The 23,849-nt window shown below is 31.2% G+C and overlaps 1 protein-coding gene across 1 annotated transcript; it reads left to right on the top strand.

Moving 5' to 3' along the window:
- The first annotated feature begins 14,468 nt into the window (after window positions 1–14,468).
- LOC112794488 (uncharacterized) lies at window positions 14,469–19,934 on the top strand. Its single transcript, XM_025836495.3, has 6 exons — window positions 14,469–15,358; window positions 16,644–16,820; window positions 17,326–17,451; window positions 17,641–17,838; window positions 18,212–18,376; window positions 19,387–19,934. The coding sequence occupies exons 1-6, from the start codon at window positions 15,008–15,010 to the stop codon at window positions 19,735–19,737; spliced, it is 1,368 nt and encodes a 455-aa protein (XP_025692280.1). The 5' UTR covers window positions 14,469–15,007; the 3' UTR covers window positions 19,738–19,934.
- Window positions 19,935–23,849: the final 3,915 nt, after the last annotated feature.

Below are 23,849 nucleotides of genomic sequence, written 5' to 3'. Positions count from 1 at the left end.
AGCTGTAGTAGTGGTTCTTTCAGTCGCTCTAGGTTAAGTGGGTAGTAGCAAGGGGGTTGTAGCTCAAACCCACTTGCTCTGCGATGGGTGTTTCCGTCCAAGGTTAGCTACCAAGACATGTCGGGTTGACTATATAACCAACAGATGATATCATCAGCTATAGGATATGCATTTATCATGTGCATTTGTATGCTTTGCTTGAGTTTGAATTTGACTGGGTTTGCCTAATTGTTTAACTGTTATTAACTGCTATCTAAGTTATTTGCTGTAACTGCTATCTAAACTTGTACTTTTCTTATCTGTTTCGCATGTGTTTATTTCTGTTGTGGTACCTTTGAGATTGGGTATTGATGATGGGATGACAATTTGACGTTGATTTGTTTGAGCTGGAAGCTGTGATTGGTTTCTTATTGAGATTTTAGGAAAGTATGAAAAATCAAACTGGTTCAACATAGACTTAATGAACCTATGCTTGGAACAGATTGGTCATTCATACAGTCTAGGAAATTAATTAAGATTTTTTTATAAGAAAATAAAGGTTTTGGTTTCTGGATCTTTAAATACTTTTTTTTAAAAGGAAAGGCTTTGTATGTTTAGCTGTTGGTTTTTTAAGATTTTAAAGATTTATAGGACAAACAAATATCACTGTTCTAAAATCAATTTTTCTTTTTATACGTATCTTTTTATAGCAATTTTTAAAAATCCTCTATTGAGAACCCTTTTAAGGATGATGTTCTCACCTCCTTGCAGTTTTATCTTTTCAGGACGGACGAAAAAGCTTGCGGAGTTTTAGTTAAGTACTTAGATGTGCTGTTTCTGTTTATTTATTCATCCCTCGCCCTTATTATTAAAATACTGTAAGAGGGATAGGAGTTGTATGTTTTATATGTATATTATATTTATTAGCTACTTATGTAAGAAGTTTTGTATATAAATATATGTTTGTTTGTTTTCAAGATAAAATAGTTTTTTTTTCCAGTTTTCAAAGAAATTCGTGATACGGTTTCGAGTCAAAGGCTCCTATTTTATTATTAAGTATAGAAAATAGTCGTAATACTTCTTACTATCAGAGTGGCGCAGCCAGAAGCGTGACATTCTGATAGTGAGGGTGTTACAACAAGTCGAGCTTTGTAGTGTACAACTTTATTTTTCTCATTTCGTTTTCTCACAAATACCCATCTATATCCAACAGGTTTTATATTTTCTGGTGTATGGACTACAGGTCTAAAGACTTCACATTTTGTAAGTGAGTCTATCTCAGCCTTCATAGCTTTTTCCCATTTTGGCCAATCATTCCTTTATCGACATTCTTCGACTATTTTTGATCCAAAATCCTTATTTTCATGCATGATATTTATTGCCACATTATATGCAAATATTTCATCGACAATTGTCTTATTTCGGTCATTTTTCTCCTGTGAATACATAATTTTTCGAGATCTCGTCATTTTCACAGTTTTTAGTTACGTGAACATCTTCTGGTGTCAAAATTATATCAAAATTTTGGACAACTGCTGGTGTCTTTACTATGTCTTGATCTTTTTCAACAGGAATAGTATTTACCTCTTTTCTTTTTCGAGGATTTTTATCTTTGGAACTGACAGGTCTACCACGCTTCTAGCGTGAATTTGTTTTAGTTGCCACTTGTCCAACAGGGACATCAATTCGAGTTGGGACACTTTCAACTGGTATATAAGATTTGGTTATCCTCTTTGTATCAGAAAATGCATCAGGCAATTCATTTACTATTATTTGTAAATGTATAATCTTTTGAACTTCTAGTTCACATTACCCTGATCGAGGATCTAAATGCATCAAGGATGATGCATTCCAATTAAGTTCCTTTTCAAGAAGTTTATTCTCTCCTAAATGTTGAAAATTTTGATTCATCAAAATGACAATCTGCAAATTGGATTTTAAATGCATCTACATTTTGTATCTCAAGATACCTCACTATAGAGGGAGAATCCTATCCAACATATAACCTTGAATTTCTTTGGAATCCCATTTTAGTGCGAGAAAGTGGTGCAATGGGAACATATATCACACACCTGAATATTCTTATATGGGAAATATTTGCTGCTGGCCAAAAGCTAATTGCATAGGAGAGAACTGATGGTAACTTGTTGGTCTCAAACGAATAAGTGCTGCGTCATGTAAAATAGCATGTCCCTAAGTCGAGGTTGGGAGATTTGTTCTCATAAGTAAGGGTCTAGTAATTAATTGGAGATGTTTAATAAGTGATTCTGCTAACCTATTTTGTATGTGAACATGAGCTACTGGATGTTCAACTCTTATTCCGTTAGCCACACAATAAGCATCAAAGGTTTGGGAAGTAAATTCACCGGCATTATCAAGACGAATTACTTTGATTGATTTTTTTAAAAAACTGTGTTTTTAATCGAATAATCTGAGCAAGTAACCCGCAAACACCAGGTTGCGAGAAGACAATAAGCACACATGTGACCATCTCGAATATGCGTCTATTAGGATTATAAAATATCTAAAAGATCCACATGATGGATGAATTAGTCCACATATATCACCTTGAATCCTTTCTAGGAATTCAGGGGACTCAAATCCAATCTTTACTGGTGATGGCATTAAAATTAGCTTTCCTTGAAAACATGCAGCACAACGAAATTCATCGAATTTAAGAATCATCTGGTTCTTTAGTGAATGTTCATGGGAGTTTTCAATAATTCTCCGCATCATGGTTCTTTCTGGATGACCCAATCGGTCATGCTAAATTATAAATTCATTTGGGCTGGTAAACTTCTGGTTTACAATGGCATGTGATTCAATTGCACTAATTTTAGTATAATATAACTCGGATGAAAGTGAGGATAACTTTTCTAATATAACCTTTTTATTTGAATCATGAGTTGTGATACATAAGTACTCATGATTTTCTTCATTCATTGTTTAAATATGATATTCATTTCGGCGAATATCTTTAAAACTCAACAAGTTTCTTAGAGACTTGGTAGATAATAGTGCATTGTTTATTATGAATTTTGTTCCTCCGGAAAATAAAATTATAACTCTTTCGAAGCTTTCTATCGCATTACCTGAGTCAATAATAGTATTAATATATTCTTCTTTTGGCACAAGATAAGTAAAATATATATTCTTCTTTTTGCAAACTTACACTATTTGCAAGGCAAGCATCTTCATTATATATTTTTGCTATTTTTTTCAAAGACAAATAATAATAATAATAATAAAATGAGTAGCAGTACATGAACAATCAAATTGTATTTCTGATTGGAATTATTTTTCTAAGAAACACGGTACATAAAAGTAGTGTCATATTTTAAAATTTTATTATTATTATAAAACATGACACATTAAATAATTTCAAAATTTTTAAACATAAACATTAATATTTTATTAAACATTATTTATATACATCATACTTGAAATTTAAATACATTAGAAATAAAATTTAACAAAAAAAATTTACATTATTTATTTACATGAGTACTTTAACAAACCCACATATTAAACTTTTCTATCATTGATCAAATGGCCAATATTTTCTTCAGGATCCTTAAAAAAATCAGATACATCATAATGAGTGGTGTAATTTTTAGCAACATCATTTGAGATAAAATTTGTTTTCTTTCCTTTGTCATCCTTTTTCAAGGATACTTGATAAAGATCAACTAGGTGCCCCAGGGTACGTTAAGTATGCGACCAATTACCTTTTCCACCACAATGGAAACATTTATCATTTGTTGATTTATTTTGCCCATTATTTCTTTTTTTATCCCACTTCTGGTGAGATCCTTTCTTATGAACATAATTTTTCTTCCTTCCATAATTTTTTTTGTTACCAAAACCTTGCCATTTACCTCTTCTGGGGTTATGATTTGCCACATTGCTTAAGGAAATTGAGCTGGGCTAGCTGGACGCGCTTCATGATTTCTTAAAAGTAATTCATTGTTACGTTCAACAACAAGAAGACAAGAAATTAGCTCATAATATTTTTTAAATTCTTTTTCTCGGTACTGCTGCTATAGGAGCACATTCGAGGCATGGAAGGTCGAGAAAGTTTTCTCTAACATGTCATTATTAGTTATCTTTTTCCTACGTAATTATATTCGTGAGGTAATTTGGAACATTGCTGAATTCTTTTCATTTATGAATTTAAAATCCTGTGGACTTAAGTGCGTCTACTCATATCGTGTTTAAAGAAGTATCACTGTCTTTTGAGGATTATACATTTCTTCAAAGTTTTTTTCATAGATCTGCAAGATCTTTCAGTGTGAGGTATTCATTTTTTAATCCTTCATCAAGATAACAACAAAGGAAGATCATGGCTTTGACTTTATCCTTCTGGGATGCATTATTTTCAGCTTTAATGATATCTTTAAAATCTATTGAATCAAGATGAATTTTAGCATCTAGTATCCATGATAAGTAGTTGTTTCCAGATATATCAAAAGCATTAAATTCAAGATGAGAGAGTTTCGACATAATGAAAATTTATTATCAAAGTCTTCCTAAATTTTGATCAGAGTCTTATACTAATAACGTGTTGTAAAATAAATAAAAAAAGAAATAGATATAAAATAAAAAACGTAAATAGATAACTTTAGTATTAATATTTACCAATATAATTATTTTAATATAATAGAGATAATTTATATATTTAATAATATATGTAGTAACATAAAAAAAATATTATCGATGTATAAAAAAAAGAAGAATATTATTACTGTATATTATTTCAAGCGTATAACTTCTCCTATTTATACATATGACAAACTTTCATTTTTTAATTTTTATTAATTTTAAATACCTTAAAAACTAATTTCTTTAATATAAAAAAATTAGTCGTCCAATTTATAAATAGACATCTCCATTTATCACAACAAAACCAACATTAACCCCATGTTGGCTTGTCTCACAAAGAGGTAACCACCGCCATCTATATTTATAAACCTAACAGTCTAATACCAATATAATGGCCAACAACCAAGTTTCAATAAAATCCACTCATGCCACATGTGGAGGATTATTTTCACGTACAAAAAGTAGTGTAGACACAATCTCATGTGTTGGTGCTAATTCATGACTTTGAGAAAAAAAAAAAAAAAAAGAGACACTTTAGCTAATTTTGTAAGCACAATATTTAGTTTGTCTTTGAACATTATTTTAAGATAAAAAGAAAAATTAAAAACTCATCTGATTATAAAAACATAGACATACTAAATTTAAATTTTTTTAAAAATATTTTATATACATAAAAAATTAAATATTAAATCAGTCATTATATATTTATATATATATATATTTAATTAAATAATCAGCTAATAGAATATATATCATTGTATAATAATCAAATTTGTATATAATAGAATAATAATTTTTTTATGAGACATAAAATACATATTAATTATTAATGTACACGTAATATGATTAAATTTTTTTAAAAACTTAAATATAATTTTCTTTATTTTTATTAATTATTTTTCTATTTTTTATGTGTCTTAAAAAGTAGAATTTAAATATATTTTATAAGAAACAGGCTGAGTTGGCCGGTTGGAATTTGAAGTAGAATAAAGTTTAAACCAATCAAAGTTGGGTTAGGTTAATTAACCTTTTAAAAATAATTTAGCCAAATCAAACCAAGTCAATCTAAAATATAATGGTCAATGGTCAATTAAGCTTTCAAGCAAGGGCCATGCATGCTGATGCTTGCTCATTATAATTCCTACTTTTTCTTAAAAGAAAAAAATATATAATTTATTATGTTGTATGCAGAGAAAGCTGTATGATGATGAATCAAAAGCAAACAGAAGAGCAGAAAGGGTTGATGAATTTAGGGTAAAGAAATTGGTAAATCAGAGTTTGAGTGAAAAGAAAAGGGAAAAAGGAAGAAAAGAACAGAAGAATACTATTTAATATTTCCACTTTCAAAGGAAGGGGCGGCTTCTTGCATGGCTTTTATTAAGTTTTCATTGCTGAATTTCTGCGAGACCTTCTCTCATAATTAAGGCTTGTTTATTTTTTATTTAATGCATTTATTATTATTATTCAACAAGAGGCCAAGCTTCTTTGTCAACCAACTATAACTCAAATTAGGAGTGTTCCGTGTTTGCAGTATGATTTAGATCGGTTTTGAGTAAAAAATTTATTCGATTTGAACACTAATTTTATTTGTGGTGCAGTTTGAATTCGATGCTTTAAAAAAAACGGATATGATCCGATCCAATTTCAAACGGTTTGGATTTGATTGGATTTATAATTTTATAAATTAAAAAAATTAAATACATATAACAAGTCTAAACATGAAATTTTAAATAATCAATAATGATATAACAAATTTCAACAATATTTTAAAAAGCCAACAATAACATAACAATAGAAATAAAATTATACGTTAGTTAAAGCAAATAAATAAATAATATTTTGAACATAAAATATTTATTAAATAATAATAATACATGAATAATATAAAATATTAAAAATTAAACATGTTATAAGTATAATTGTAAATATAATAATAAAATAATAATATTATAGCACATTGTATTATTTGGATTGGATTGGATCGGTTATAAAAAGTAGATCTGAAATCCGATCCGATCCAACGGTTTGCAAAAAATAAAATCCAATCAAATCCGACTTAGTGCGATTTTAATCTATTTTCAGTTTGGATTGGATTGGATGAGCGATTTAATTTGGATTGGTTTGGATTTGAACATCCCTAATTCAAATGATATAATTTTTTTATACTCACCTAAAAATTATGGGTTCAAGTCTCACTCCTAATTAAAAAAAAAAACTTCTTATGATTCATTTTCTTATTAAAAAGTTTGAAAATTGAATTAAATCAATCGATTTAATTAAATTAATAAAAAATTAATTATTAAACCAATTTAATTTAGGACGAGTAAAAATTGATTGTTAATGAATTAATTAAAAATTAAAAAAAGAAAAGCAAAAAAGAGTTAACCGGTCAAACTATCTTTATTTTAATATTTAATAAATTTAAAATAATAAATCACAAAAAATAACTTTTTTTAAATAAAGATATATATTGTATACATAAATATATTATTTTAACACATAAAAAAATCACAAGGTAATATCAATTTGACAATATATAATGTCTATTGGAATTGGATTTTGATCTTTTTTTTAGCAAGTAAATTTAAAGTATGAAATATTTTTATCTTTAAAATTTAATAATTTTAACTAAGTGAATTTTTGAAAATTTTATTTCTATACAAATGGATGACAATTAAATTAAAATACAAAAAAAAAGGATTTAGCAATCGAATTTTACTTATTTTTTGTGTTCACTTTTAAAGTAATTATTCAAAGACTTTTATAAAAGTTTAGATCAATTATACAAATTATTTATTAGTACTTATTAAAAAATTATTCTTTTAATTATTTGTCAAATTAATTCTATGTTTTGAGGGCTTTCAAGTATATTTTTCTTCGATTAATATTGAAGAAATATGAAATTGTTTAACAATTAGATATATTTTAGTATCTATAGTAGATGCTAAAATATAGTTTTTTTTTTTCTAACCCCTCTCATGAAATAATATGGATGGATGTGTCATAACAAATTTCAGCTTAAAGCCTAGCTTTACTAAAGTTTTTTTTTTTTTTTTAAGAACCAAAAGCCAACTTGTTAATTTAGAAACTAAAAATAATTCGGTTTAACAAAATTATAATATAAATAGAGTTACTTTTTTTCCCTTAACACATATGTGTGTGTTTTTTGTTTGTTGCTCACGGTATTTTTTAGTCCGACAGAATAAGGATTAATCTGTTATGATTTGTGAATCTGAATTTTATTTAAGGGGTCTGCACCGGTTGGTTAATAGATTGCTGTATGCACAAGACATGATTCGAATCTCCCGACACTTGTTTAAGCGGACGGATGAGCGGAATCCAAGTTGGTTTACTATTTTTTTTTTGTTATGATACATTAGTGTTTCTTTTTTTTTGTGAACATTAGTGTTTCTTAAATCTTAAACTCTTATCATTTAAGGTCCAAAAAAATTTAACAGTTTCGGACGGTAACTCTCATCCTGCTCCAAATATATGCTGGACGTTTGTTTTGGTCCTCACGTGGTGGACATTGATAATGGGCATTTTACCCAAGGAAGCCCAAATCATAAGAAAAGATGATATTCAAAGCCCAAATAAAAGTCATGTCCAAAACTGATAGCCTAAATAAAAGTTGATAAATTTGCCCAAGTTGATGGGTGGATGTGATCCAGTCCAAAAGAGAAAAGAAAGTGTGGATATGATATTATACTTTGAATGTCTAACCAAAAACTCAGGCAAAAACAATAGGTCTAAGTGTCTAACCAACAAAAAAGAACAATAGTTGACTTTGAAGGGTTTAGGCCTTTAGGGTCACAACCCAAGATGGGTTTATGTTAGACATGGGGGTGTGACCTAAAGAAAACAAAATATTGTCTTTAGATGGGGTTGGAAAATAAACCCATAGTCTTGTTGATCAAAATTTCAAAAATGACAGACACACACGAATCTGTTTGATTTTGAGTTAAGACAAGAATAACATGTACTAGTGCCCAACTTAAATTGGTTGAGTAGACAATTTATTAGTGTAGAATCTGTTGTAAAATAAAGATGTATAAATAGAAGACTCTAGTATTAGAAGGGTATTTGATTGCAACATAAAAGGGAATCGATTTCTTATTATTTGGTTGTGTGTAGTAAGAGAAAAGTAAATAAGTGCTTTATAATAAGAAAGAGAGAGAGGGAATATATTAGTTTTATTATTGCTCTGTGTATGTTACGAGAGGATTCATCCTCTATTTATACATATAAATATTCAACCATTCAACTTTTCATTAACTCTCTATTTGCCTTGAAAGACCATTCCTTCAGTATGGGAATAGTTAGCCGCCCAATCTCATAAATGGGCATTCAATTTGTTTCTATCACAACACTCCCCTTGGATGACCATTTAGGATTATTGTCTCGTTAAAACCTTACTAAAAAAAACCCAATGGAAAAAAACCTTAGTGAAGGAAAAAGAGTACAATATCCTTTGTGATAAGGACTGCCTCATTAAAAACCTTGTCAAGAAAAACCTAATGGAAAAAAAAACCTGACCAAGGAAAAAAGAGTACAGTCTCCCCCTCTTGTCGACATCATTTAATGTCTCGAAATCGACGCATCCCAATCTCATGTACCAATCTTTCAAAGGAGGATTTTGGGAGTGACTTTGTAAATAAATCTGCCAGATTGTCGCTTGAGCGGATCTGTTGGACATCAATCGTCCCTTGATTTTGAAGATCATGAGTGAAGAAGAATTTAGGAGAAATATGCTTTGTTCTATCACCTTTGATGTATCCACCCTTAAGTTGAGCAATGCATGCTGTATTATCTTCAAACAGGACGGTTGGAGCTATCTTATGATCAATCAGTCCACATGATGACAGAATATATTGAATCAGACTCCTCAGCCAAAAACACTCGCGACTAGCTTCATGAATCGCCAGTATTTCAGCATTATTAGCAAGATACATTAATGCCCCAGTAGCACTAAGATATGGTACTTCAGGATATATGGTACCCGTCTTTTATATGCTCGATCTGCAGGCCGAGACAAAATTTAGTATTTCCAAGATCTTTCATCTCAAACTCTTCTTTTAGAGTTTTTATAATTGTTGGAATCTCTTCGGGAGTCCCAATGATATTTAAATCATCAACATACACAGCAATTATAATGAACCCAGCTGTAGTTTTCTTTATAAAAACACATGGGCAAATATCATCATTCTTAAATCCATTTTTTGGCCAGATACTCAGTAAGACGATTATACCACATTCGTCCAGATTGCTTTAGACCATATAAAGATTTTTGCAATTTAACTGAGTATAACCTTTGCGAATATTCATTGGATGGTTTAGATATCTTTAATCCTTCAGGGACTTTCATATAGATATCCCGATCTAATGAGCCGTATAAATAGGCTGTTACCACATCCATTAAATGCATATGCAGTTTATGATATGCAGATAAGCTGACCAAATAACGCAAAGTTATCGCATCCACTACAGGGGAATACGTTTCTTCATAATCTATACCGGGCCTTTGTGAAAAACCTTGTGCCACAAGTCGGGCTTTGTAGCGCACGACTTCATTTTTCTCATTTCGTTTTCTTACAAATACCCATTTGTATCCAACAGGTTTTACATCTGTAGGTGTACAGACTACAGGTCCAAAGACTTCACGTTTTGCGAGTGAGTCTAATTCAGCCTTCATGGCTGCTTCCCATTTTGGCCAATCATTTCTTTGTCGACATTCTTCAACTGATCTTGGCTCAAGATCCTTATTTTCATGCATGATATTCAATGCCACATTATATGCAAATATTTCATTGACAATTGTCTTATTTCGGTCCCATTTCTCTCCTGTAAAGACATAATTTATCGAGATCTCGTCATTTTCACAATTTTCAGGTACCTGAACGTCTTCTGGCGTTAATATTATATCAGAATTTTGGACAACTGCAGGCGTCTCTACTATGTCTTTTTCAACAGGAATATTATTTACCTCTTTTCTCTTTCGAGGATTTTTGTCTTTGGAACCGACAGGCCTGCCACGCTTCTGGCGTGAATTTGCTTCAGTGGCTACTTGTCCTACTGGGACATCAATTCGAATGGGGGCATTTTCCGCTGGTATATAAGATTTGGTAATCCTCTTTGTATCGGAAAATGCATCAGGCAATTCATTTGCTACTCTTTGCAAATGTATAATCTTTTGAACTTCCAGTTCACATTGCCCTGATCGAGGATCTAAATGCATCAACGATGATGCATTCCAGTTAAGTTCCTTTTCAGGAAGCTTATTCTCTCCCCCTAATTTTGGAAATTTTGATTCATCAAAATGACAATCCGCAAACCGGGCTTTAAATACATCTCCAGTTTGTATCTCAAGATACCTCACTATAGAGGGAGAATCATATCCAACATATATTCCCAATTTTCTTTGGGGTCCCATTTTGGTGCGATTAGGTGGTGCAATGGGAACATATATCACACACCCAAATATTCTTAAATGGGAAACATTTGGCTGCTGGCCAAAAGCTAATTGCATAGGAGAGAACTGATGATAACTCGTTGGCCTCAAACGAATAAGTGCTGCGGCATGTAAAACAGCATGCCCCCAAACCGAGGTTGGGAGATTTGTTCTCATAAGTAAGGGTCTAGCAATTAATTGGAGTCGTTTAATAAGTGACTCTGCTAACCCATTTTGTGTGTGAACATAAGCTACTGGATGTTCAACACTTATTCCATTAGCCATACAATAAGCATCAAAAGCTTGGGAAGTAAACTCACCAGCATTATCAAGACGAATTGCTTTGATTGGATTTTCTGGAAATTGTGCTTTTAATCGAATAATTTGAGCCAGTAATCTCGCAAACGCCAGGTTGCGAGAAGATAATAAGCACACATGTGACCATCTCGAAGATGCGTATATCAGGACCATAAAATATCTAAAAGATCCACATGGTGGATGAATAGGTCCACATATATCACCTTGAATCCTTTCTAGGAATTCAGGGGACTCAAATCCAATCTTTACTGGTGATGGCTTTAAAATTAACTTTCCCTGAGAACATGCAGCACAACAAAATTCACCAGTTTTAAGAATCTTCTGGTTCTTTAGTAAATGTCCACGAGAGTTTTCAATAATTCTCCTCATCGTGGTTGTTCCCGGATGACCTAATCGGTCGTGCCAAGTTATGAATTCATTTGGGCTAGTAAACTTCTGGTTTACAGTGGCATGTGATTCAATTGCACTAATCTTGGTATAATACAACCCAGATGAAAGTGAAGGTAATTTTTCTAATATAACTTTCTTATTTGAATCATGAGTTGTGATACACAAATACTCATGATCTTCCTCATTCATTGTCTCAACATGATATCCATTTCGGCGAATATCTTTGAAACTCAACAAGTTCCTCAGAGACTTGGTAGATAATAGTGCATTATTTATTATAAATTTTGTTCCTCCAGGAAACAAAATTATAGCTCTTCCGGAGCCTTCAATCACATTGCCTGAGCCAATAATAGTATTAACATATTCCTCTTTTGACACAAGATGGGTAAAATATATATCACTTTTGAGAATAGTGTGCGAACTTGCACTATCCGCAAGGCATACATCTTCATTACATATCCTTGCCATTTTCTTCAAAAACAAATAATAATAAAATGAGTAGTATGCACAGTTAAATTGAATACTTGATCAGAATTATTTTTCTAAGAAACACTATACATAAAATAATGTCATACACTAAAATTTTATTTTAAAACATAACGCATTTAATGATTTCAAAATTCATAAACATTAATATTTCATTATTTATGTACATCACATTTGAAACTTAAATACATAGAAAATAAAACTTAACAATAAGTTCTTTACATTATTTATTTACATAGATACTTCACAATCCCACGTATTAAACTATTCCATCATTGATCAAATGACCAATATTTCCTTCAGGATCCTCAAAGAAATCAGATACATCATAATGAGTGGTGGAGTTCTCAGCCTCATTTGAAACAAAATTTGTTTCCTTTCCTTTGTCGTTCTTTTTCAAAGATGCCTGGTAAAGATCGACTAGGTGCCTTGGGGTACGACAGGTACGAGACCAATGGCCCTTTCCACCACAACGGAAACATTTCTCCTCGGTTGATTTATTCTGCCCGATATTCCTTTCTTTATCCCACTTCTGGTGAGATCATCTCTTTTGAACATAATTCTTTTTCCTTCCATAATTTTTCTTGTTATTAAAAGCTTGCCATTTACCTCTTCTGGGGTAATGATTTTCCGTATTTACTTCAGGAAATGGGGCGGCACCAGCTGGGCGCACTTCATGATTTTTCAATAACAACTCATTGTTGCGTTCGGCATAAGAAGGCAAGAAATTAACTCATAATATTTTTTAAACCCTTTCTCTCGATACTGCTGCTGCAGGAGCACATTCGAGGCATGGAAGGTTGAGAAAGTTTTCTCCAACATATCATGATCAGTTATTTTTTCCCCACACAATTTCATTCGTGAGGTGATTCAAAACATTGCAGAATTATATTCATTTATAGATTTAAAATCTTGTAAACGCAAATGCGTCCATTCATATCGGGCCTGAGGAAGTATCACCGTTTTCTAATGATTATACCTTTCTTCAAGGTCTTTCCAAAGATCTGCAGGATCTTTTAATGTAAGATATTCATTTTTCAATCCTTTATCAAGATGACGACGGAGAAAAATCATGGCTTTAGCTTTATCCTTCTGGGATGTATTATTTTCAGCCTTAATGGTATCTCCAAGATCTATTGAATCAAGATGGATTTCAGCATCTAATATCCATGATAAATAATTGTTTCCAGATATTTCAAGAGTATTGAATTCAAGATGAGAGAGTTTCGACATAATGAAAAATTTGTTACCTGAGTCTTCCTAAAGATTTGATCAGAGTTTCGTGCTGATAACGTGTTGTAAAATAAAGATATATGAAATAAAGATGTATAAATAGAAGACTCTAGTATTAAAATAATTAGCTCAATAATAATTTATATATATATATATATATAATATTATATGTTGTAATGTATATATATATACAAAGATAGAAAGGAGTATTAAAAATAAAGAGAGAGAATCGCATTTGTTTATTGTTACTATCTCAATATAATAAAGATGGTTAATATTACTATTAATATTATATGTAAAGAGTAATAGAAAATAGAATTTAAAATACTTATAAAATAAAAGAAGAGAAAGAATTGTAATAGTAATATAAGGAGAAGGGTATTTGATTGTAACATAAAAGGGAATCGATTTCTTATTATTTGGTTGTGTGTAGTAAGAGAAAAGTAAATAAGTGCTTTATAGTAAGAAAGAGAGAGAGAAAATATATTAGTTTTATTATTGCTGTGCGTATATTACGAGAGGATTCATCCTCTATTTATACATATAAATATTCAACCATTCAACCTTTCATTAACTCTCTATTTACTTTGAAAGATCATTCCTTGAGTATGGGAATAGTTAACTGCCCAATTTCATAAATGGACAGAATCCGAATAATACTTAGATTATTGGAGTTGTCAATTATCTTTTAGAGGCAACGAAAAAAAAAGTACTTAACATCACAAAAAAATCACATATACTTGATTTCCTCCATTTTTTTTTTGTATTACGTTTTGCTTTAACGATTTCAAATGAAATTCTTTTTTTATAAAATGCATGCATATTTTATTATTATTATTATTATTATTATTGGTGTTATCATTAGAAAAATTGACAACATAAATATATAATATTGATAATTTTTCATGACAATATTACCCAACTATAAATAATTAATTATGTATAAATAAAATTGTATATAATTCACCTAAATATCTACAACTCTAAAGTCTAAACATAATCAGTATTTTTGATCAATTAATTATTGTAATCTCAACCAAATAATTTTACATTCCTCCTCATCATACAGAATTTTAAAAATCTATCATAAAAACTTTGTCTGACTACTAAATGCACAAAACTCAATGCATTCTCATTATTCATGGTTGACTAGTACTAATTTCATTAAATTTTAAAAGAATTATAAATTCATTATTACACAAAATAAAAAGATAAAAAAAATTAAGAATTAATTTTTTTTTTTGCTGTCAAAAAAAAATTAATTAATAAAAAGAAATTGGTAAGAAAAAAGGATCTCAACTCTCAAGTCCGAACCAGCGAAGCTGGTGCTGCTGCTGTTTTTGCAACTTACATTTTCTTCATCGACACCATGGGATCTGGATTTGGTGCTGCACCTCAACCTCAACCTCCACCGAGTTGACCAATCGGAACCTTCTAGAACCCGCTACTTGAACGAGAGCTTCAACAACAGCTTCCTTCTTCTACTGTTACCGCTTACTTCTACCCCTAAACGACGATCCAACTCATTAAACGACAATCCAATCCATATCGATGGCGTATAGGAGGAGACCACAGCAAGGGTTTTCGAAGCCTTCTTCAACCTTCGAGTTCGACGACGACTCGTTTCGTAACCCACCGCAGCCACGCTCACCTTCATACTCTTCTGCTTCTTCTACTTCTGACCAAAACGACATCGATGCCGCTGCCTTTACCTCCTCTCCCTCTTCTCTCGCCGCGAAAGCGATTAGGGCTTCTTCGGCGCGACGCGATTCCTCGCTTTCTTCTGTGTACGGTCACTCCAATTTCTCACCTAAAAGCAACAACAGCAACAACAATAGCGTCAACGCTTCTTCCAATTCTCAACATCAATATAGTACCACCACTGCTCCCTCCCAATATAAGGTTTCTCTTTGATTATTATCATTTTTTTTTCTGCTTTTTACTTTTTTTTTTTCGATTGCAAATTATTATCATTCTTATGAATTACATCAATGTTCAGTGGATGTAGTCTGCAGAGTTTAATTAATAATAATTAATGCCTTTTATTCTGCTTGTATTCCTAAATTTTATTTTGTAGTGTAATTTAGCTATGAGATAGGATTCGATGTTTTTATTGGGAGAGATGGAACTTAGAAAGAGAAGAAAATGGCCAATAAGAAAGAGATAAAATTGAGAGAGAAATAGTCAAATAGTAGGCTTCAATTTCAAAAAAGGTGAGTGCTTTTTCACTTTGATAAAGTCTATTCAAGTCTTGTATTTACTAGCTGGAGGAGTTTTATCTATAGAAGTCCTACTTAGCTTGACCAGGTTAGTTGAACTCTAGTTGACTAAGGATAGAACTGATTTAGGATTGTAAGTGAAGAAAGAAAAATATCCTGCTAGTAAATGAAGATTCAGTGACTGAAACCTCTGGATTAGAAATAAGAAAGCTTGCCTGAAACTCTGAATAAATAGATTAGCAAATCTTTGTATGCCGGCCATAATTGTTAATGGAACACTGTAGGTCTGTGCAAGTGCATTAGAGCAACAAGGGGCCATGTAATGGAAGAGGTATTGGTTGTAGGATGGATCCGTGTTGTCCTTGTGACTTGAGCCATTGTATGATTCATATGAAACTTTATAGATTTACTTGTTCTTTATTTTTATTCTTTTCTTAGTAAATTTTTGTGGGAGCATTAAGGCATTGGGAGTATATGGAATTGAACTAGTGGCAATGTGGACCTGGAGGAGATAAGTTAAAGTGCAGTGGACTGTGGATATGAACTCTGTTATTTTGACTCCTTAAAAGACTTTATTACCAGCAATGTCTGGTCTTTTAGAGTGTAATATTTTTGTTTATGTCTGTATTTTTCTACTATGATTGTTGATGTCTGTAATACATTTGATGACCTCTTCCATTTAGATATTAGTCTACATGTTAAAGCTTCTGCCTGCTGTTTAGTTGCTTTGATGATGCCCACATAATTATAGTTCCAAGCTTGTCATGCTCAAAAAGCAGATGAAAATAACGGTAGATCTACTGAAAATATTATGCATTTTCTGTTGTTTTGGATGTGTTATATCAATGCATTGAAGATTGAAGATGCTTGTTTAGCATATGCTTACATTCTCTTTGCTTCTCTTAAACTCGCATTCTTTTGAGCGCACCATTCTGATTATTCAAAATGGTATTTATTTGTAAATATAGGAGGCAAGAGCCTATGAATATACTTCCATGAAGAACCTGAATGAGTCCAAGAATGGATTTTGGGGTGCTCTGGCCAGGAAAGCCAAATCAATTATTGATGATGATAACATAACTCCACAATCTGAAGCACCAGGGGCGACAAGGTCACAAGTTCCTGGCATAGCGTCTCGGGGAAAGGTGTGCTTTGAATTACACTAGGGGCAAGATAACTCCTCATTATGGATCCTGGTTTATATTTTATACTACTGCAGCTTTGACTAGGCCTTTTCTGCACTAGGTGGGAATTAGCTATATGGATTAAACTATGTCATCACTTTGTATATTAAGCTGGGAAAAAATGTTTTTTGTAGTTCTAGTTATGAACATGTAGTTGTAGTTGTTCATGAAACATAGGTGCATTGCATTTGGAAACGATCCATATCTTGCTTGTGATGAGATATATTAGAATTTAGACCACTAGAGGTTTGGTTTCAGAGTGCATGGAGAAAAAAGCTTCAAAACTGTCTAAGCAGTACGTATGTCTAAAAATGGTAAATCCAATAACTATTGGTACATCACTGAAGAGGGATCTACGCCATTTTTGAAATTGAATTATTTTTATAATCTTTGCATTGGACTAGTAATTAGTAAAGTATTTACTATTTGAAATGTAAGATTGATACTATTTTCGTCGTCATTGTAGTTCCAAAATTCAAATCACTTGGAGGAAAGTAATCTCAAAAGGGATGGGCCAACATTTTTCAAGGGATTGGATGCTATCACATCTTCTCTTACTCAGATTGGTGGCACCATTGGTAAATCTCTGGAGGTGAGGTTTCAATATGGACATTTTTTTTCTAATGGATTATCTTTTCTTGTAACGTGAGTATAAAGTATAAACATGAGATTATATCCTCCTAATGAGTGTGTTCATGATTCTGAATATAAATAAAAAGAGGCCCTCATTTCTTTTAAGGATATTCTTTGTGAACTTATTAGTCCTAATTTATATTTGCAGGAGGGTTTTACAAAAGTTGAGAATCGGACTTCAGATATCATTCAGGAAACTCGTAAGCATATCAGGAAAAAGCCTGGCAATTCTGTAGGACAGGATCAGGAAACAAACCATTCTTCTAAGCTTCAGCAACCCCAGTTGCGGACCCAGATGTCACCAATGGAAACAAACCAAGAACTTCAATTGAAGGCTTCTCGCGACGTAAGGTGGCAACAACTGTATCACTTTTTGATGTGGTAAAAGTATTTGTGGGGTTAGGAGTTGTGGAATCTAAAGTTAAGAACTTAAGATTCCATCTCCTAGTTGTTTACTCTCTAAATTTGATGCCCCTTTCATTCTTTCCTATGTTATTCTCTAAACCATAATGCATACTTATAGTTATTGTAATGTAAATATCATGTGCATGAGAAATGTATATTAGTTTTTCAACAAGAAATGTGGATGTATATGTCAAATCGTTCCCAGGTTCTCAGCATAGTACCAGTTTGGTATCTTCACAAGGCATGATGAGCTTCTACAATTATTTTAATCTTCTGAACTGGATGCATTTTTTGCCTTTTGATTTTTTTCACAGGTTGCAATGGCAATGGCTGCCAAAGCAAAACTGCTTCTTCGGGAGTTGAAGACCGTGAAAGCTGATCTAGCTTTTGCAAAGGATCGATGTGCCCAGCTTGAAGAAGAAAATAAAATCCTCCGTGAGAACCGTGAAAGAGGAGACAACCATGACGATGATGATTTGGTATACATTTATTTTCATTTGACGAATTCCCACTCGATTTATGTGTGCGGCTTTAGTTACCATTTACAATATGCTTATATGGATATGATGTTTTCTACCTAGTACCAAACTCTGTAATCCCCTGCTTGAGCCATGAGGATAACACTTCTTATATGTAATCTTCTTCAAACCTCATAATGGGGAGAGCCTCATACACTGGGTGGTGTTTTTTATACTTTATGACTAACTTAGAGTGCTTCTTTAGCAATTTGCATATTTTTCTGTTTTCACTTCTAGAATTATTTCTGGGTGATATTGGCTTCTTTTGTTAGACTAACTACAAATTTTTATGAGCTTATAAAAAAAATTAAAATGGAAATGTGTACTTCTCTCTTGATTTAAATTTCGGTTAAGTTTAGGTCAGATTTCTGCTGGACCCGTGTCTTGACAGCTGTATATTGTGATACTTAATGTGCACAAATTGGGAAGAATCAAAATGATTGCAGCAAAAGGTCAGATAGAGTTAGGTGGGGCAATGATGTTACTGAGTGGAACTGAATATCTTAGTGAAATTGGTTATTCTTTTGAAGCTTGAGCTGACTCTCTGGATAAATACTTTAATAGTCCTGATGTATCAACTAAGTATGTCAGAATCCAATTAATCTCCTATGTCTTTTATATATCTTCTATTTTTATATAAAGGACTTTCCCCACTTGTTCTACATCCTCTAAATACATGATGAACAGGGAACCAAGTAACGTACCAAATTGATTTATTCAAATGAGGTCTTCCCTGATCAGGTTCTTACACCAATAGAAGTATAAAATTACAATTTTCTTCAATAAGTGGGGTTGTCTATGTGGATCAAACAATGCCATTGCAGTTTACAGTAAACTGTGTCTGTAGACAGCATATGTAAATATTAAATACTAGCTGGTGTTTTAACTGGTGAATTCCATTGCATGTTATGGAGCGTATACTCTCATTTGGGAAAGTTTTCTCCATGTTCATGATCACATTTGTGTTTCAGATACGACTTCAACTTGAAACTCTTCTGGCTGAAAAAGCTCGCTTGGCCCATGATAACTCTGTTTATGCCCGAGAGAATCGTTTTCTAAGGGAGGTTGTTGAATATCACCAACTCACTATGCAGGATGTTGTCTACTTTGATGAGAGCAATGAGGAAGTTACTGAAGTTAACCCTCTGAACTTACCCCCAGTGCCTTCAGACACCAACATCAGCATGAGTTCAGAATTGGCAAGAGGCATCTCGTCAATCTCTGTAAAGGATGCGAAGATTTCAGAAGCTACTATAAAGGGCTCCAAAAGTTCTGAGGTGATTAAAAGTATTTCCTCAATCACAGGAAAGGATCCAAATTGACAATGAAATTCTTCTATTATTGTGGTTATGCACCTTTTTTCTTTTTTGGAAAATGCTTCTTTGATTTGTTATCATTTATATGCACCACTATTACAATATATGTATCTTTGGGGGGACGTTCCGATGATGTAACTTTATACCTTATAATGTGCAACTTAAAAAGAAAAAGAAAAAAAAGTTATTTTATTTGTTCTAAATTAGCAAGTGCTTGTATAGCAGTGTTTTATCAGTTTGCCCTGAAAGTGTTTCTGTATATCCAATTCTGAGCAGTGTTTTTTACGAGTATAATGTATCAATTTCATGTTTGTGCATCTTGGTGTATAGTGTATACATGATGAGATTTATTATTTGCATTTATTTTTACTTCATACACTGACCTTGGTATACATGAATATATATCTCTGTACTTGAATGTGTTGTGGCCCCTGTGGGATCCGCATAGGATCATTTCCATGCCCCATTCATTCATTCAAGAATTAAAATGCAGTTGGTAAGGGACCAATGAGCTGGAATATGCATAACCAAAACACAGTGAATTGAGTGGCAATATATATATAATTAATAAAATACTATATGTTCATTAATAAAATACTCACATCTAGCAAGAGAATAATATATATATTAATAATAAAATACTATATGTATATTATTACCAATATATCTTACTATTTTGTATTGATATTGTGTTCACGGGTTGGTGAATATAATTAAAAATAATGTTATGCATCCAAGTCTTTTTGTTGATCAAATTCAATCAAATTGGTCTAATATCAATAATAATGTTATGCATTTAAGTCTTTTTGTTTAATTTGGTTAGACTTGATTTATAAAAAGATTTGAATGTGTAGCATTATTCTATAATTAAACAGCTATTTTCTTTTCTGTAACTAAGCTAGTGATTTTTTACTTTGTGTTCCTTCGTACGTGGATGATGTTGAAGGAGTTCTTAAGGTACCATCTATTTCAGTTAAGACAACCCACGGAAGATGCAAATTATTATAGGTGTTTGAAGTTTGAACTTTCACCAAATGAGATATAATTTTTTTGGAGAATATGCAAAAAAGAAGGAAACCTGATTTCTCAATGGTGTAGCTTGTTGATGCAAGCCGACACAGTTATAGAGAATCTTGACATTATAAAAATTTGTATGTGAAAATAAAGAGGAGCCTTAAAACAATGACAACTCAGCATAAATAAAACAGTTAGGACCACAATTGCCATGCATTGCATAGTTTAGGCTTATTATTAAGCGACACACTGTAGCAGTTTCACTTTTGTGACCTACTTTCTTCCTTCTATGGCCACTTAAAAGAAAATACTAGGATAATATTACGGTAAAAAATGTTTTCTAATAAGTAAAGATCGTTTTTTTATAAGAAAAAATGTTATCAAAAAATTAAAAGACCATGTGCAATGTACATATTTTTTTATAAATTTAGTAAAAATATTAATTCTTTATTTAATTTTACTCTTCATCAGATAAATTTCCAAAATATTGTTAGGTGTTTCTCATTTATTATGTGTTGTATTAATATTTAATAAAAAAATGTTAATCTAGAATACTTTTAATTTATTCTGGAGCTAAATTTTTAAGAAAATTATTCTCTTGTTAGATGTGAGTACACTTATATAGTATTTTATTAAACATATTCAAGAGATATAAAAAATCACTCATTAATTAGCTATTTATGCATAAATACAATAAAATTTCGTAATAATAACTAATTTTTTATGTTTATAAAAATTTAATTATTTTAATAGTTAATTATTTTCTAAAAATCTATTAAATATCTAAAATATACACAATATATAATAATTAATTTATCTATTATTTTTCTTGGTTTGTCTTGGTTGAGAGGGTAAATACTAAAGAAAGACTTTGCAAATTAAGTGTCATTAACCAGCTTGATAATTCGTGTACTTTATGCTGTAAGGCTGTTGAGTCTGCTTTTCATTTGTTTCTTGGGTGTGAGATCACTTGGCAGGTGTGGGATGCTTGGCTATATGTTCTTAGAAGAGAATGGACAGTACCAAGTACACTAAAGCAACACTTTTAGAATTGGACGACTGCAAGAGAAAGGATGAGAGGAAGAGGTGGTTGATTGGATTCTTTGCTATAATTTGGACAATTTGACTGGAAAAGAATAATCGAGTGTTCAACAATAAAGACTCAGGTGTCGTGGAAATCACCAACAGGTCTTTTGTGCTCTCTGACGAGTGGATGGGGGGTGCGTCCTTTAGTTGTTGATAACAATGACGAAGATGATTAGGGGTTGCTTTACCTTCTTCAGTTGTTAGTAAATTTATATTTTCAGCTGTACTTATAACTTTTGATTTTTGTTTGCTCCACCTAATATGTTAAGCTTCTTAATTAAAAAAAAAAATAAAAATAAATATTTTTGTATTTCATGCCCAATATTCCACCTTCAAGAACCCAGCTAAGCTGGTAGTTGTGGCATTGACTAATCTGCCTGCCATTAAATTACAGTTGCAATTAGGACCAGCTAATTCCATCTTTATGAAGGCACATGCTTTCTAGTTTCTAGTACCACCTCTTGTCTAGTGATCCCTGAACCCTAATTTGCAATAACTTTCCCAATACTGTATTACTCACTTTTCTTTGAGTGCGTGTTTGAAATCAATGCAAACTGGAAATGGGTTTAATTTGAAAATTAAATCTTGTATTTTTTGAGTCTTGAAAATGAGTAATGATTAATCACCTAAAATTCTAGTGGGCTTTGATGACTTTGAAATCTCATAAAAATGGATTGGTTAATAATTAATTTGATTTTAAAATTTAAATACAAACCTAAAGAAATAAAAATATTTTTTATTTTAATAATTTTAAATACAAAGTAATTTAAGGTATTTTAAATATACTCTTTAAAAAATGTATTTTGAAATATAAGAATTGATTTTGAAATCAAATCAAATTTTGTTTTCATATAAAGATTTAACTTGTAAGTTGTAACCAACTTAAACTCAAAGCAAATCCGTTTTTAGAATCAATCATTTCAAATACTAACACAGAGATTTCTTTAGGAGATCCTAGTATGTCCCTACTACAAATATTTTTCATAGCTTGTCAAAAACATTAATCAATTCAATTAATTACACCATGAATAAGATATTCTCAGTTACTCCTACTCAGTTCGACTATTTTGAAAAATTAATTATGCTAGATAATATTCATTCAATAGGCGTATATTTCATGCTCCAAATCCACACAAAAATTTTATAAATATAAAAAGTCAAAACTTTATTAAAAAAAAAAGTTATGAAAGGTTAAAGAAAAAAAGAAAAAAAAGAAAAACAGAGATAAGATTACTTAAATATGATGACTAATACATGCTAGATACATTAATAAATGAGAGAACAAGATATCGTTAAAGAACAAAAAATAATAAGCCTTGAAAGCATTAATAGAGTTGTAATCTTCAGCAATTTCTATAAATGAACATATCCTTAATCTGAATCTATTTAATAAAGAGGATTGAATGAATTGTCTCTTTCATGCATATATCTGATTTTTCATATGATCTCTCTCAAAGTATTATATAATAAAAATAAATATTTAATTTTAATGCTTTGTCGGTGTAAAACAATTTTATACGTACGTTTAATTATGTAATATCACGACAGAAAAAATGATTATTTTTTATATTGGCTACATAAATAATTATTTAAAAAAATAAATGCGATTAAATGATTATGTAAAATATTTTACACTATTAGTTTATTAAAATTAATACAATAATAAAACACTTTGCAATAATAATAATAATTACTAAATTCAAATTCAATAATAATTTAAAATTAAAAAATTATTATCTTAATTAATATTATATTCATAACTATTTTATATATTAAATAATACTAATAGTAAAAAATGTAAAAAATAAATTAATATGGACGCTTGCAATAACAATATTGAAAATTAAATTCATAATCTTTTTGGTTATTTTGTTATGATTACCTCTTCCAAATATCCCTAAGAATAGTTCCTAATCCCACCGAATAACTTATAAAGAAATAAATAATAATGCAATGAAAATGAACCCAACACAAAAACAAAAACAGCAGAAGACAGGAACATGCTTAATTATGCTATG

The sequence above is a fragment of the Arachis hypogaea genome, chromosome 1 (assembly GCF_003086295.3).
Source record: "Arachis hypogaea cultivar Tifrunner chromosome 1, arahy.Tifrunner.gnm2.J5K5, whole genome shotgun sequence".
NCBI classification, from domain to species: Eukaryota; Viridiplantae; Streptophyta; class Magnoliopsida; order Fabales; family Fabaceae; genus Arachis; species Arachis hypogaea.
This window is presented reverse-complemented; position numbering and strand designations above follow the sequence as displayed.